This window comes from Lates calcarifer, linkage group LG19 (genome assembly GCF_001640805.2).
Source record: "Lates calcarifer isolate ASB-BC8 linkage group LG19, TLL_Latcal_v3, whole genome shotgun sequence".
Taxonomy (NCBI): domain Eukaryota; kingdom Metazoa; phylum Chordata; class Actinopteri; family Centropomidae; genus Lates; species Lates calcarifer.
The window spans coordinates 12,334,049-12,348,150 of record NC_066851.1 but is presented as its reverse complement, the minus strand read 5'-3'; the positions used below and the strand labels follow the sequence as shown (position 1 = coordinate 12,348,150).

Below are 14,102 nucleotides of genomic sequence, written 5' to 3'. Positions count from 1 at the left end.
CTTGTGTATAATGTGTGTTGTGCATGTGCTTCGGTGCCGTCTGTCTTTTTCTTCCTTGTCAGTGAATCTTCCTCTAAACCTCCATCTGTCTTCACACTCGACGCTGCAGAGTTGTCATTGGATGTTTAAGATGATGGCTCTCTTTATATTGGTTCAGCTGTCTTCACGTGTCTTCCCGGTGGAAATAAGGGATAAGACCATGAGGGAATGAGGGATTTGAGGGGATCAGGACTTTGTTAAGCAGTTGGAGAGAGATGAAGCCTCACTATCAGCACATGATGACTCAGCACACAGAACATGGAGATGGATTCTTGGCCTTTTGGGCTTCCGTATCGCCCTTGAAAATGTTCTGTATCTGTTCTGCATTTTAATGCTTTCTCCAGGTACAAAAGCCAGCAGCATTCCTCATCATGTCAAAATGTTTCCAGACGTGATCTGCAGTGCTGTCATAAAAGAGGCAGAGATTAACTTCATTGGGTGTTAATCACACAATAGTCTCCATCTTGTGTTTAGCAGCATGACTTCACTGATGTTGGCCTGTTTGTCTCTCCACCACTTTGGTCCAGGCTGAAATATCTAAATGTACCTAATCAACATCCTAAAGAGTTTGTTGCAAACACTCCCTCAGGATGGATTGTAATCACTTTAATGATCCCTTAAAGGGTAACTTAAAGGAAGATACATGCTAGCAGTTCAAGGCTACATTAGCCACATTTACTACAACACATTCATCAGGTCAGAATTTTAATTTGCATGATACTTTGATACCTTCAAAACTAATGATATTCCTGTCAGCCTCAACTATACAGTGCTTTGAGTTTTGTGCAAATTACTAAATGGTGAACGGGGTAAAAATTATGCCTGCTAAACATCAGCTTGTTTGCATTGTTACTGTAAGTATGTTAACATGTTGATGTTAGCATTTTGTGCAGCCTCATGGAGCTGCTAGCATGGTTGTAAACTCTTGGTCTCGTTTTTTAGTCAAATACTATTTGCAACATGCTGCTTTCATAAGCAGAGGAAAAGCGAATCTGATTTATTTTATAAGTGCTTATAAGTGCTGTAGCTGATGCAAAAATAGCATGCTCTCAGTAAATACAGCATCAGATAAAAGTGTAAAATGCATGGCCATGTCATCAGAATTCTGATGTGAGACCTTCTGAAGGTCTGAAGCTGCAGTGTTTAAGTGTTATTTGACCTGACAATCGGCCAATATTCACACAGCAATTTTCCAGACAGCTTTGTAAACAGGTCCAGATCTCTTTGTTGTCACACATTTCACCGTGGTGTGAACCAAACCCTCCGGTGGAGAAAGTGAAAGATGAGATGGTGGGAGATAGCTGGGACATGGAGAGGAGATGAGATGAGGAGATTGGTCAGGTCTATCAGAGGTAAATTGGCCCGGGCTAGTTTGCTGCCTTTTCTGTCAGCAAATCAGACGAAATGACTTTCCTGAGCAGCTCAGGATCTGCAACTTTCACTACAAAGCCCTCAGCCTTGAACTTAACTAAACTACAACTAGCAGCAGCTCTCAGACTCTGCAACACTGCCTACCTTGATACAGTCTTTGTCGTTTGGAAACTAACCCAAGACTTTCTTTGCTCTCTACAGCACTGACAGCATTCAAAAGTCCCACTCTGTTCAAAGCCTGTGGTACACTAACAGCCCAGCCAGCCAGTCCTGGATTGTCATCAAAGTAACGAGCTACTCCACTGGCTAATGATGAGGCAGATCATTCACTCTTTTCCCATTCCCTCTTTTTCATAAAAGAGAACATCTTCATGTTTTTCAGATTTTTTCCCTCATTTTTTAAAATCCAAACTGGACGAGGCAAAAAGTGAACAGTTGGAGGAAATGCAAGGAAGTTTAAAAATCTAGGGGGATTCCCAAAGAAAACTGCCATTTTATGTTAATAATAGTCTGTTAAATGTTTTTTCTTTTGGATGAATCCCCCTCTTTTTTGGGCTATTTATCCGGTTTCCGTGGGCAGGAATCTGTCCATAGCTGCTTTTACTCCATAATTACAGATGAATAGCAAAGCTGCCCTTCAACTATACAACCCCCCCGACCCTGCCGTCATTATCATCACTAACTGCTTTTAAGAAACTGTCCTTTTCATAATTCGATTTGTCCTGCTCGACCTGTTTGACCTTGCCTTACGGGCATCAGAGAACAGCAATGTCACTGTTCAGAGGCCACTGCAGGGGTTAAGTTGCGATGACCCACTGAGATTTGATCATCTCGCATCATTATTCTGGTGGTCACGCTTGTTAGTATGTTGAATGTCATGTCACGTGTAAAGTGCCCTCCCTCTCAGTCATTCTCCATCCTCTGTGTCCAGACTTTCTCCATAATAAGACTGTCTCTTGGTTGTTTGTGGCTCTATTTCTGGGTTAACTGGTTCATACATCCATTATTTATCTATTCTCAGAGTCACTTGAATCAGTCACAGAGTCAGTTGAATGGCAATGGTAGTTTAACAAAATAGCAATGCTGTGTAAATTGCTGCATTAGTAATGCACATGTGCATGTGTCTTCAACAAGACATGATACTTAATGATAGATCCCGCACCTTCACGAACAGAGCCCCTCTCTTACTGCTCATATCATTGATTAATGCTCAGTTCTAGTGTCTCTTCAGGACAGTCTACAGTGGTGCAAAAAAGTGTTTGGACACCCTTAAAATTTTACACAATCTCAAATATTATTATGAAATTTAAAAAAAATAAAATAAAATCTTTTTTGTGTTTCAAAAGGTGTGGCTGCATTAGACAGACACAAACTAATACAAATGATATTTTTTGTTTATGGTTTACAAGAAAAACTAACAAAACTCAATTCTTCACAGTTTCAGTATGTCAGTTCTCAACATTATCAGTATCAAAGTCAACAAATAACAGAGAATGTGTTCAAAACTGTAGTCCTTTAGTAGTCCTGCCATTAGCACACAGTAGAGCTCTAATCCTGGCTGGCATGTTCCCCATTAGCCTTTCACACTGTTGAGGGGTAATCTTGTCCCATTCTGCTTTTAATTCTTCTAAATTCTTTGGTTTACGCTTTGAAACAGACCTTTTGATAATCCACTGCAGATCTTCAATGGGGCTCATGTCTGGGGATTGAGCTGGTCACTCTAAGACTAAGACCTGGATACAGTGCTCCTGCAGCCAAGTTCTGCTGGCCCTGGATGTGTAGCAAGAGGCATTATCTTGTTGAAACATCCAGTTTTGACCTCGATAGAACAGTGTACGTGCAGAAGGGAGCATGTGGTTTTCAAGAATGGCACAATACTTGGCAGAGTTCAATAGACAGTAGATACTGTACATGCTGGAGATAAAGCTTCGCCTGGCCTTCTGCGTACCCTCACATTATCAGTAGGAGGATAAAGTTGGAAACTGGACTCATCTGACCACAGAATCTTCTTCCAATTCCTGGCTGTCCAGTTCTTGTGTGCTTGGGCCCAATGACGCCGGGCTAACCTCTGTCTCTCATTGGTCAGGGGCTTCTTGACAGCGTTGTAGGACCTTAAGCCATGATCTGAAAGTTGGCCATGTACAGTGCAGGTGGAAGCTGTTGGGTCATCTGTATTTCTGCAGAATGTATCCAACTGCTGAAGGACTGCATCTGCACTTCCTGGCTATCTGGTGGCAGCTGTACCCTTCCTGGCTGAGAATCTGTATCTTCAGGCGTGTTTCCTGTGTTAGGTTCCTTGTTTTAGCCATTTTTGTCTCTGAAGAACTTTCAAATGTGCTGGCTTTATATAGACACGAACTACGGCAACAAAAATTGCGTCTTCTAATAAAAAGTATGACCTTCATTAGTGGATCACTGGTACCAAAATGACCCAATACTCAAAATTTCTCATGTATGTATATTGGCTGTGACTGTACTAAATGAAATTGCACTTGAAAACCTTAGAGTGATTCTTAATGCAATATTTCACAAATGCATGGGGTGTCCAAAAACTTTTTTCCACCACTGTATAATTACTGCCTCTCCCAGCTTTCATACATTAGAGGAGGAATTATTAACTGAAAAAGCAAATCTTGATTTGTAGGAGATGAAATGATCAGAAATCCCACAGAATATTTGATAGATTTTATTCTGGTGTAATAAGTCACAGTAGGGTAAGATAAAGGCTCTTATGATGAATGACATCAAATCATCCACAGTACGGAAATGGTAAATTGCCTCCATATTGCCTCATCTATGGCTAATGAACTGAAAGGTTGGTCACACAGATGTGCTGTCTAAAGTGCCATCAGGCAAACACGCTGGAGGAATTTCAATTGTCTTGACTGTCTAACAGGGGGAATTCTGTTTGTTGACAGTTAAGCCTAATCATTTCTGTGTATTCAAGGCTCACTGTAAATAAACAATGTTGGTTTATATTAGTATTTAGTATTAAGTATTTCCCTTGCTTTCATTTGTATTACGCACTGTGTTAGTAGGTGAAGTTGTGCCAGAAATCCAGTTTGTTCTATCCAGGTTTTATGGTCTCCTCAAAGCCAAAATGAAGGAGATGGAGGGTAGTAATTGTTTGATTTGTTTTCTTTTAAAATCTTTTCATACTGGAGCCAATCCCAGCTCCTATTAGAGAAGAGGCAGAGTCAGCAGTCTATTCAGCAAGTCCTCCAACTTAAACAGTCATACAGGTAACTTGTCCCTGGGAGTGTAACAGTGGCAAGCACATCAGACCTTTACCATCATGGCAACACTAATAAACAGTTTAGTTTATGGAATTGTCAACACGGTTTGTTAGGTAAAGGCATAAAAACTACTTGGTTAGATGGAGGACCTTCATCATCATGGTTACAATAATAAACACGTGATTAAGGTTACAGAATGGGCAAGGATAAAACAAACCATGTGGACGTCTGTTTCACATGGGAAGCAAACAATGAAATGTAACTATGGGTTGTAATAAGCTACAGGTGGACAGTCTCGTCCATCACAGTGCTGCTGACACAGTCACACTTTGAATCAAAATGTCTCAGCTTGAATTGGCAAATTATCCATCACCTGGAGGCTGTTGTTGTTGCTATCTCCCATAATTGGCTTTGCCATGTATAGCACTCCTCTGATAAACCTTTGAACCAAGTTGCTCTGGCTGGAGCACCACCCAGGCACCTATTTGTTTCTTCAACAAAACCACAGCATTGTCATGTTTTCACAATGAATCTGACCCGAGGGAACTGCAATTACAACTCAAACAGGGCAACTGGGGTGATCAGGAACAATGAAATGCATTGTTTAGGAGCTGGAAGTTCTCTATGTACTGTGGGTATGATTTGCCCTCATAAGCCAAACAAGTACTGTAAATGCTCTCTCTGTCTCTCTCTCTCCTCAGTTAACTGTACCTGTCACGCCCTTTTGGACAGATTTCAGGAGGAGCACTCAGATCAGATCTTTTCTCATCACCTGGACTCAGAAGATGACAGCCAAAGTAAGAGCTGTGTGCTTCATGAAACGCAGACACACACAAACACCATATAAGTAGTCCCATGATCATCTGTGTCATTCTTATCATTACTTTCATCATGCAAGTACGGACCTGAATGACTGACTTTAGTAGTATGCAGCTTTCCTGAAAACATGAAATCTGCTTTCAAGGTTAACAGTGACTACTGTTGCTAATTAACCACTATGAGAAACTTGACCTTTAAGGAACAGAAAACTACTTGTTTTGAATTTCAGGTGCAAGTTTTGACTCGAGGTGTAACAGCATTGCTCTGTGAGATCTGAAGAACAAAGCAGCACACAAACAGCATGCTGACACCAGGAAAATAGTTTGGCAGTAAAAGAGCCAACCCGCCACATTTTAGGTCGTTTGCGATCAAAGGAAGCCTATTTTTGGTTGATTTATGACCAAAAGAAAAATTAAAGTAGGTTTCAAAGGAATAACAAATTAATAATGTGCCTCGTATTTCTGTCCTTTACCCCCAGAGGGATTCCTGTGGCTGTTTGCCACATTAGCTGTAGTGGCAGTTTCCTCTCATCATCACATGACGTCTCGCTCGCCTCCTCCTTTCTCATCCTGTTCATCAGCGCCCCCCATACAATCCCCCAAAATTTACAAAGAGTCTGTCTGTTTGGCTGTTAAACACATTTTGAATTTCAATTAGATTTAGTGGAAATTTAGATGATGAGCCAAGGAAGTGATCTGTCTGCACCTCCAGGAATTTTTGAAACCATTATTTAGCATTATGGTGGGATATTTTTTAACATTTTTCATACTGAAATAGAAAGCATCTGGCACATGTACTGTATCTCATAACTGTTTATCACTATACTCCATGTATTTTAATGCAGCTCTGTATCCAGAAAATGTTAAGTTTTTTGGTTAAAATTGTGAATTCAGAGGATTTTGCAGCCTTGGTGAGTGGCCTCGTGTATTTACTTAATTTCAGCATGTTGTGTTCTGACTAAAATAACTTGTTATGTTGAGATCATTAAATGATTTTCTTGTGATCCCAAAGTGGCGTACTAAGCCATCCCTACTCTGGCAATCATAAAAATCAGTTTTGGCTCATTTTATGGGGGAATCACAGATGCTGTTTGTTCTCTGCAAAGTGATATTGACTAGTTGGTTCTGAAAATTAATTTTGTTTAATTATTGTGTTTTAGTAAATCAAAACATTTTACAGCAAACATTTGATCAAAAGACTTTGTTAATATACTGAATGAAAGTTAAGGATATATGCATTGTTTTAGCAACTTTTACCATGTGAACCTTTGGGTTGCAGACGAAGTGTTCAACAAAATCCCCACTTCCAACAGACACAGAGTTTAAGGCTTCACTATCGTTTTTCTGTCTTGCAGTTACCTCCTGTGATTTTGAGTCACTGTGCCTCTGGACTTTATCAAATCATAGCGACCAAAGTGACTGGTCAGTGGTGTCTCCACGGCAACCAGAAAGTGCACAGGTCGGGTTGATGCCTGAGACCGACCACTCAGAGGGAAGCTCTGATGGTAAGAGACTCACTGAGGAGAAAATAAATGAGAGCTTCAGGAAACTGCCCACGCTTTCTTCTTCTTTGAAACATATTAAGAGAGTAGAAAACCCAGCGATGGATCATTTTCTTTATTTTTTGAATGAACGCTTTTCCCTTGACATTTATTTTGAATTGGTTTTTGATGTATCCTACTGCAAAGTCATTTTGTGACATTTGTCCTAAAGTTAAAGCATTTGTCAAATTACTTATGGGAGTGACAGCAGGCTGTTATGAAACTATCAACTGTCTTTTTATTACAACAGGGCACTTTCTTCTCCTAAGCTCCTCCCCTGCTGCTGAGGCCTCTGGGAGATGTGATTACCACCTAACCAGCCCAGTCTTGCCAGGAAGCGACAGGCACTGCACCTTGCAGATGGCTCTGTACGAGTCCCATCCAGGGTTGGGGAATCTCACGCTCCTGATCAAACCAGTTCTCTCAGATTCAGCTGTTCACTCTGTGGTCCTCAACCACAGGAAGCGAGATGACCAGAGGTCAGTAGACACACTAAGACATGCTTTCGCAATGGTGTTTGTGCAGAATAATTATTTATTTCTCTGTAAACTCATGATTTGCAGCACAACATGTCCATTTAATTAGTGTCAAAAAGCAAAACCCTGCATCTTCTCTCTGATCGAAGTGCTTGTCAAGTTGAGGTCAAGCCTGTAAAATAAATAAAAGGGGGATGCAATGAAAGGTGACACAGGCCTTCAGACAGAGCAAGGGCACAGAAACTAATACATTTTACTTGTGAGGTACTAAAGTTAAATAGAGAGAAAAATTTTCTTGCCTGCCATGTGGGACAAAAACTGTAGAATTGTGACTGTAAGGGGACAGCAGTCCTCTGTGTATTGTTTGGGAAGCGGGGACAGGTATTTCCTATTGATCTAATGCTGAAGTGCGGCCATCTTTAGAACAGCTAAAAGCATTCTTGTCTCAAGATGCAGGCTCAGGAAATGAATTTATATATAATTGGTCAGGACAGAAGAGGGATGGACGGGCATATGCAATAAGTTTGTTAGTGTTTGTGCAGTAATGGACTGAGCAATTCCATTACGAGACACACACAGACAGTGGTTTCATTTATTTGGCTTTTTATTCATCTCATACTAACCTGTAGATTAGATCCAGTAACATTCTCTATTTAAAGCACAGTTCCCATCTGATGTGACACATCTTTTACTGTCGTGGTGTGTGTGTGTGTGTGTGGTGACATTTCACCTGCACGTGAAGTCAGCAGCTGTCCTACTCAAACATTTTTCCTGAAAAACAGAGGCTTATTGGCTCTGTAAATGGCTCCTAGATTGCTTGTATCATTGTCATTTTACTATATGGTTCTGGTAGTGGAGCACCACTCACCCACTCTATTGAATGATCAGTACATTTGATGCTGTGACAACCTGTTTTTTGTTTTTTTTTTTTTTTTTTTTAAGAAGAAGTAGAAATGGACTCTGAGAGGTGGATTTGTAATGTGTGGAGTAAGGCTTAGTGAAGGTGCCGTCACATATTCAAGGTGGCATTAAATTTAAATGTCACAAAAAAGGCTCGTCTTTAGGGGGACTGTGATGGAGGCTGTGATCACACTATTGCAAGAGCACAGCTGCTGCATATGGCCCAGCTCTGGCAATGAGTTTGTGGCGTGAAAAATCAAACGTGTCAGGTGGGACCAAAAACAACAAAGACATAACAAGTAGACACTGTGTTTTAAATCTTTTTCCAGTGGGTCTTTTATTTAGTAGTGCAGTGGAGAAACGCTTTGATGAGTGCTTGTTTGTTCTAGCTGTTGACATGCATGATGATGCACATACTGTACATGCCACAGTGCTGTTATATTTCTATGCCATATATAGCAGGGTTCCAGTACGAGAGGAAGGCTGCAATCTGCCGGTTTCAAAACGAGCCAGAAAGTCTTTTATGAGAGAGAATGTATTCAATGTGTTTGGAAGGCCTTCAGGATCCATTTAGGTGAAAAATGAGGGTTATGTAAACAAAATGTTTGATTACAGTAAAAAGTCCTCAAGGTAACTGAGATCCCAGTCTGCCCCAGTGTTTGTTTTAATATCAGTTTCAGTTCAAGCGGACTGTAGTCTGAAGTAGTCTGTCAAACAGAGACACAAATTCCCATGACTATGTCTTCTAGCTTGGTATGACAATAATGTGCATTATACTTTGTAAACAAATCTAGTACATGTTCACATGTACTTTCATTTTTTATTTTATTTTATTGGTGATCAATTGAAAGACCTCAGAAGACGTCTCGTTGATAATATCAGCTCCTCTATTTTCTAAAGGGATAAACCTGCAGGTTTTCCATTTCAAGTGCTACAAATACTTTGGCCCTGAGAGACATCTTTGTCTAATTCGTTCCAGTGGATTTGAAGGGAACTTGAAAATATTTTAAAAATAAGTGGAATCTAACCTAGATAACCATGAGTTTTCTCAGCTTTCTAAACAGATAAGTGCAGAGGCAAACTTTTCTTTTCTCTGTTATAAGCATGGAAAATATATAAAACAGCAAAAAGACCTTGACACAGTAAAACATGAATGTCATGATAAACAACATCTGGTTTGGAGAATTGCAACTGACTTGCATCGTAACCTTTTTCCTTTTTCAATTTGCTAATGACATTAGCTAATGTTATTAACCATGTTAGCTCAGTTATTGACAGCAGGTGACTGTTGTTGCTTAGACACAACAAAGGGGAGCTGCTAGTATGTCTGACCGCATAGGCTTACAACAACACAAACCATGTTTGCAGCAATAGCATGTAGTATATTAAAAGACCTAATAACAGCTGATGCAAAGATGTAAACTTAGATTACTACTGTAACTACTTACAGTGATAGTAGCAGATAGATTTATACTAAATTGAAGAACAGTAACACAAAAAGTTTAGAAATGTGTCATATAATATCTTATATATTGCCAATGTATATATATTGTATATATACATCAATGTATATATTTCATGCTGTATAAATTTATCCATACAAGTCAACTCAGCTTTAATGATAAATGAGGAAAACTGTGAATTTCTAATTGTGACTTTCAAAGACACTTCTCTGTGATTGGTTGATACAGGGCCAAGTGGGAAGTCCTGGAGAGTGTGATTGGCCAGGTGGATGAGCCCTTTGAGGTGACTCTCCTCTATACTTCCTGTTTGGGGGAAGATGGAGTCACTGTGGCTCTGGACTCTCTAGAGCTCATAGACTGTGAATCAGGTGAGTTTGTGTTTGTCATGTCGGATGCCTAATTTACAAATGTCTCTTCAAATCAAACCATACTGCATCTTTGACCATTTTGACTGCAGCTGGCTGTTGGTTGACTGTGACACGTTTGGAAATATCTGGTTTAAAGGTTCCACAGGGATTGAAAACAGAGTAAGATTTCCTCAATATAATGCAAAGCTGCTTGTTGAGACTTACTGCAGTAGGGTATTTAGTTGTGTTTGTTTTTATGCTTAGTGTATGGACAGGTTTACAATATATATGATACTGTTTAATTCAAAGTGACTAATGGCAAGACTATCACAATTTCCTAGAGCACAAGGCCATTAAATTTCTTTTTTTGTGTGACCAACAGTTCAAATTCTCACATCTGAGAATGTGCAGCTACTAGTTTTGCCATTTTTGCTTGAAAAATAACTTTTCGATTAACTGATAGTATAGGCAGTAATTGTTTTTGCAGTTTTTTGTTGCCGCTCTATATTTATTTTAATATTAGGGTCAAATGACTTAAAAGTATAGAAATCTTTTTTTCTGTGGTTTTTATTTCTCAGTTCTTCCAGGGTATAAATCAGTGGTTCCCCACCTGGGGAACAGGACACCCACATGAGAGGTCAAAGATATGAGATTTTTGAATTCTACAAAACAAAAATATGTTGGTTTGTCAGGCTTTTCTCTTAATTTGGCTTCGTCCTTGCCAGTTTTACTCTCCCAGGTCTTTAAACAATCTGAAAATGAAAAATCAGTCATTTATTTATCTACTCACATATATACTGTGATGAGAGGTCATAGGAAAATACTGCTTTGTATTAAGGGGCCACTGTGAAAAAATGTTGTTAACCACTGGTCTAGACAGTGTGTGATAACAGTATTGTACAACTGTTTAACTGCTGTGTGTTTGCTGGGATGCAGAACACCAGGATGCCATTTGTGGGGAATCTTTCCACTGTGTAAATTCAGAAGTCTGCATTGACCCGAGCCAAGTGTGTAACTTCCACACCGACTGTCCGTTTGGAGAGGATGAGGGCTTCATCTGTGGTAAGATTTTGTTTTTTCTTAATGAAATCACAGGATGCAGAATAGGATGTTGCTTTGAGTGAAATCGTGGTCTTGAATTTCTAACAGCAATTTATGAATATACACGGTTGCAGGTGGCTTTAGATGTTTACTCTTGTATGACAGTGAATAATTTTTCTTTTGATTTGATCTTCACCATCGGACTGATTCAGAGAGTGGGAGTATGAAAACAATATGAAAAAAGATGTGTATGTGTGGGCGCTTTAGTTTGTGTGATTGTGGGTGGAGAGTTAAGTGAGGCCAGCATACAGTGCAGCAGTCCTAAAGCAGAAAGTGGGGCTATTGGCAGGCTGTCATCCATTTTCATTAGCTGTATTAAAGTTTAAATCCATGATAAATTGTTAATCCTTTGACTGGAGGTACCAGATTATTCCATGCTAAGGGCCTCTGTACAAACATATTTTAAATGCGCGGTTTAACTTTTATATGACACTTTAAGTGTGAAGCCTTGGATAATTGGAAAGGTATTTAATTGTATTGTTAGGAATTTGATGTGCTTTTCATTTTGAAATCACACCTTTAAAATGTTTAACATAAGATAATCAACAATTTATCAAAATATAATCCACCTTTTGTGGATCTATGAATTTTTGGAAATCCCAGATTTAAAAAAATATGCCGCAGAAAAATTAGCCTTTTCAGACAGCCGATCAATACCTCGTATTTCCTTGCACTTCACAATCTAAAATGTAACAAGCTTCCTCTTTTTCTTTGAAAACATCTATCATTGAGTGCAAAGAAAAACACTTCACCACTCTGAGAATCAAAAGGCCTCTCCTCTCGAGTCAGTAATGAAATCAATGCAGTCAGGGCTATTTAGAGTCCTTGAGTTGTGGATCCCCCGGGGAAACAAGCTGGGTCACAGTGGTGGTGCAATTTCTGAAATGACCCACCAGTAAAATCTATCTTGTATGAGTCCCCGTAAAAGACTCTTTGTTATGTTAAAGGGACACTTGAACGTTTTACAAATGTAATTTTTTTGTTGTCCTACTGAAAATCGAATGAAAATAGATTTTAGTCCACTGGAGAGATGGGTGACATATTTAAGGACAAAGATATATTGTATTTATTCTGTTTTGAATATATGTCAAACATATAAAACCTAATCCAAAAAAGAAAAAAAAAACTGGCTTAGCATACGGGCATATGTGCCAGATAACAAAATATACTGAACAGATGAATAATTAAACTAATAAAGAAATAAAATGATGGTGTAGGAATTGCCCAAACTTTTACATAAACACTTTATACCTTAATACAGATAAAAATCTTCCATAGGACTCTTGGTCCCCACATCTTTACAAAGTCTTTGGATTTTCATTTTTTTTCATTTGATGCAAATGTTAATTAATTAATCAAAAAAGATGATTAAAGGAATAGGAATACTAGTGACTATGTGTTGAGTACAGAGCAGGATTTGGGTGAACTAGCATCATATCATGTTTGTTTAATCAATTAACAAACAGAAATGTTACGAGCTGCAGGGGCGCCCCGATGGCTGAATGGTTAGGGTGCGTACCACATGGGCCTTGGTGCCCTGAGCAGGTAGACCCCGGATCGACTTCCGATCTGGTCAGACCCTTGCTGCAAGTCATTCCACCTACTCTCTCTCCTCGTTTCCTGTCTCTCTCTACTGTCCTATCCAATAAAGGCTAAAAAACCTCGAAAAATAAATAAATAAATGTTACGAGCTGCAACTGTTTGTTAGCAACAGCCAGGTGCAATAACTGTCACGACAGCAGACCAAAACACTTCACAAATAAAGCCAGAAAACTGTTATTTTTAGGCTTCTATTTGTTTTTACACTAAACAAACAAGCAAAAACAAACAAACAACAAAACAACATCATATTAATTAGTAAGCTTTATAGGTGTTAGTAGGCATTTCTAAATATGGAGAGAGCTAAGCTATTTTGCATTAGCTGTTTCCCTAGCTAGGCTAACTGTGTCTGCATGCTGTCACTCTTCATCTCATTCTTGGAAAATAAGTGACAGATTTTTTTCCCAAGTTTTGAACTTTTTATTTAACATGTGTAGATATAAAAAAAATGAGATATAGTAGACTGAGGCACATTTAGCTCATGCATTAGCTGTTTCTTTCCACAGCTCATGTCAGTTGCAGTGGCTGAAAATTATACTGATGTTGTAACTAAAACACAGTTTACCAGTGACTTTTGGATGCATTGACAACTAGTCCGTAAGCTACTGTGATTCAAAATAAAAATGTGATAGTTTTGAGGCTGAAGTCTTTTTGTGCTAGATGCACACAGATAAAATGACTAATGAGGATCTCATGTGACTGCAATTTGCTAAACAAGCATATTCCTGCAGCACAAAGATGCCAGGACAGTCTAACCCGCAGATGCAGTGTAACAAGCATATCACCAAGTCCAGATGTAGTGTGAAGCATGCAGAGTAAAGGAAATGTGCCCAAACACACAGGCTAACACACAATTTCACATCATAAAATATGTCACTCTCTCAAGCATATTATACTGCATGTGCTAAGCCGATTTCTCCAAAATGTGATGCTTTTCTTCCATATTTTCCCCTTGAGTCCTCTTGTCAAGTCCTCTTGTCACGTTTTAGCAGCTGTGATGTCTGTTTAAGTGAAATATGACAACAATTTGTCTCCTCTCCAGGTGCTCTTCCGTTTGGCTCACACTGCTCATTCGAACAGGATTCATGTGGTTGGTCTGTCTCTAACCAGCCCTTGGCCTGGAGGAGGGTCGCTGGAGATGCACTTTTGGAGAAAGAAGACATGCAGGGTGTCACTCTGCAGAGTACACCAGGTTGGCTGCGTGTGTGTGT

The 14,102-nt window shown here is 39.4% G+C and overlaps 1 protein-coding gene across 1 annotated transcript in view; it reads left to right on the top strand.

Moving 5' to 3' along the window:
- ltk (leukocyte receptor tyrosine kinase) overlaps nucleotides 1-14,102 on the top strand; it is a 92,600-nt gene that overhangs the window by 52,129 nt on the left and 26,369 nt on the right. The window contains 6 exon segments of the mRNA XM_018683957.2: nucleotides 5,348-5,443; nucleotides 6,820-6,969; nucleotides 7,256-7,484; nucleotides 10,073-10,212; nucleotides 11,128-11,253; nucleotides 13,934-14,083. Coding sequence (XP_018539473.1) covers nucleotides 5,348-5,443; nucleotides 6,820-6,969; nucleotides 7,256-7,484; nucleotides 10,073-10,212; nucleotides 11,128-11,253; nucleotides 13,934-14,083 — 891 coding nt within the window.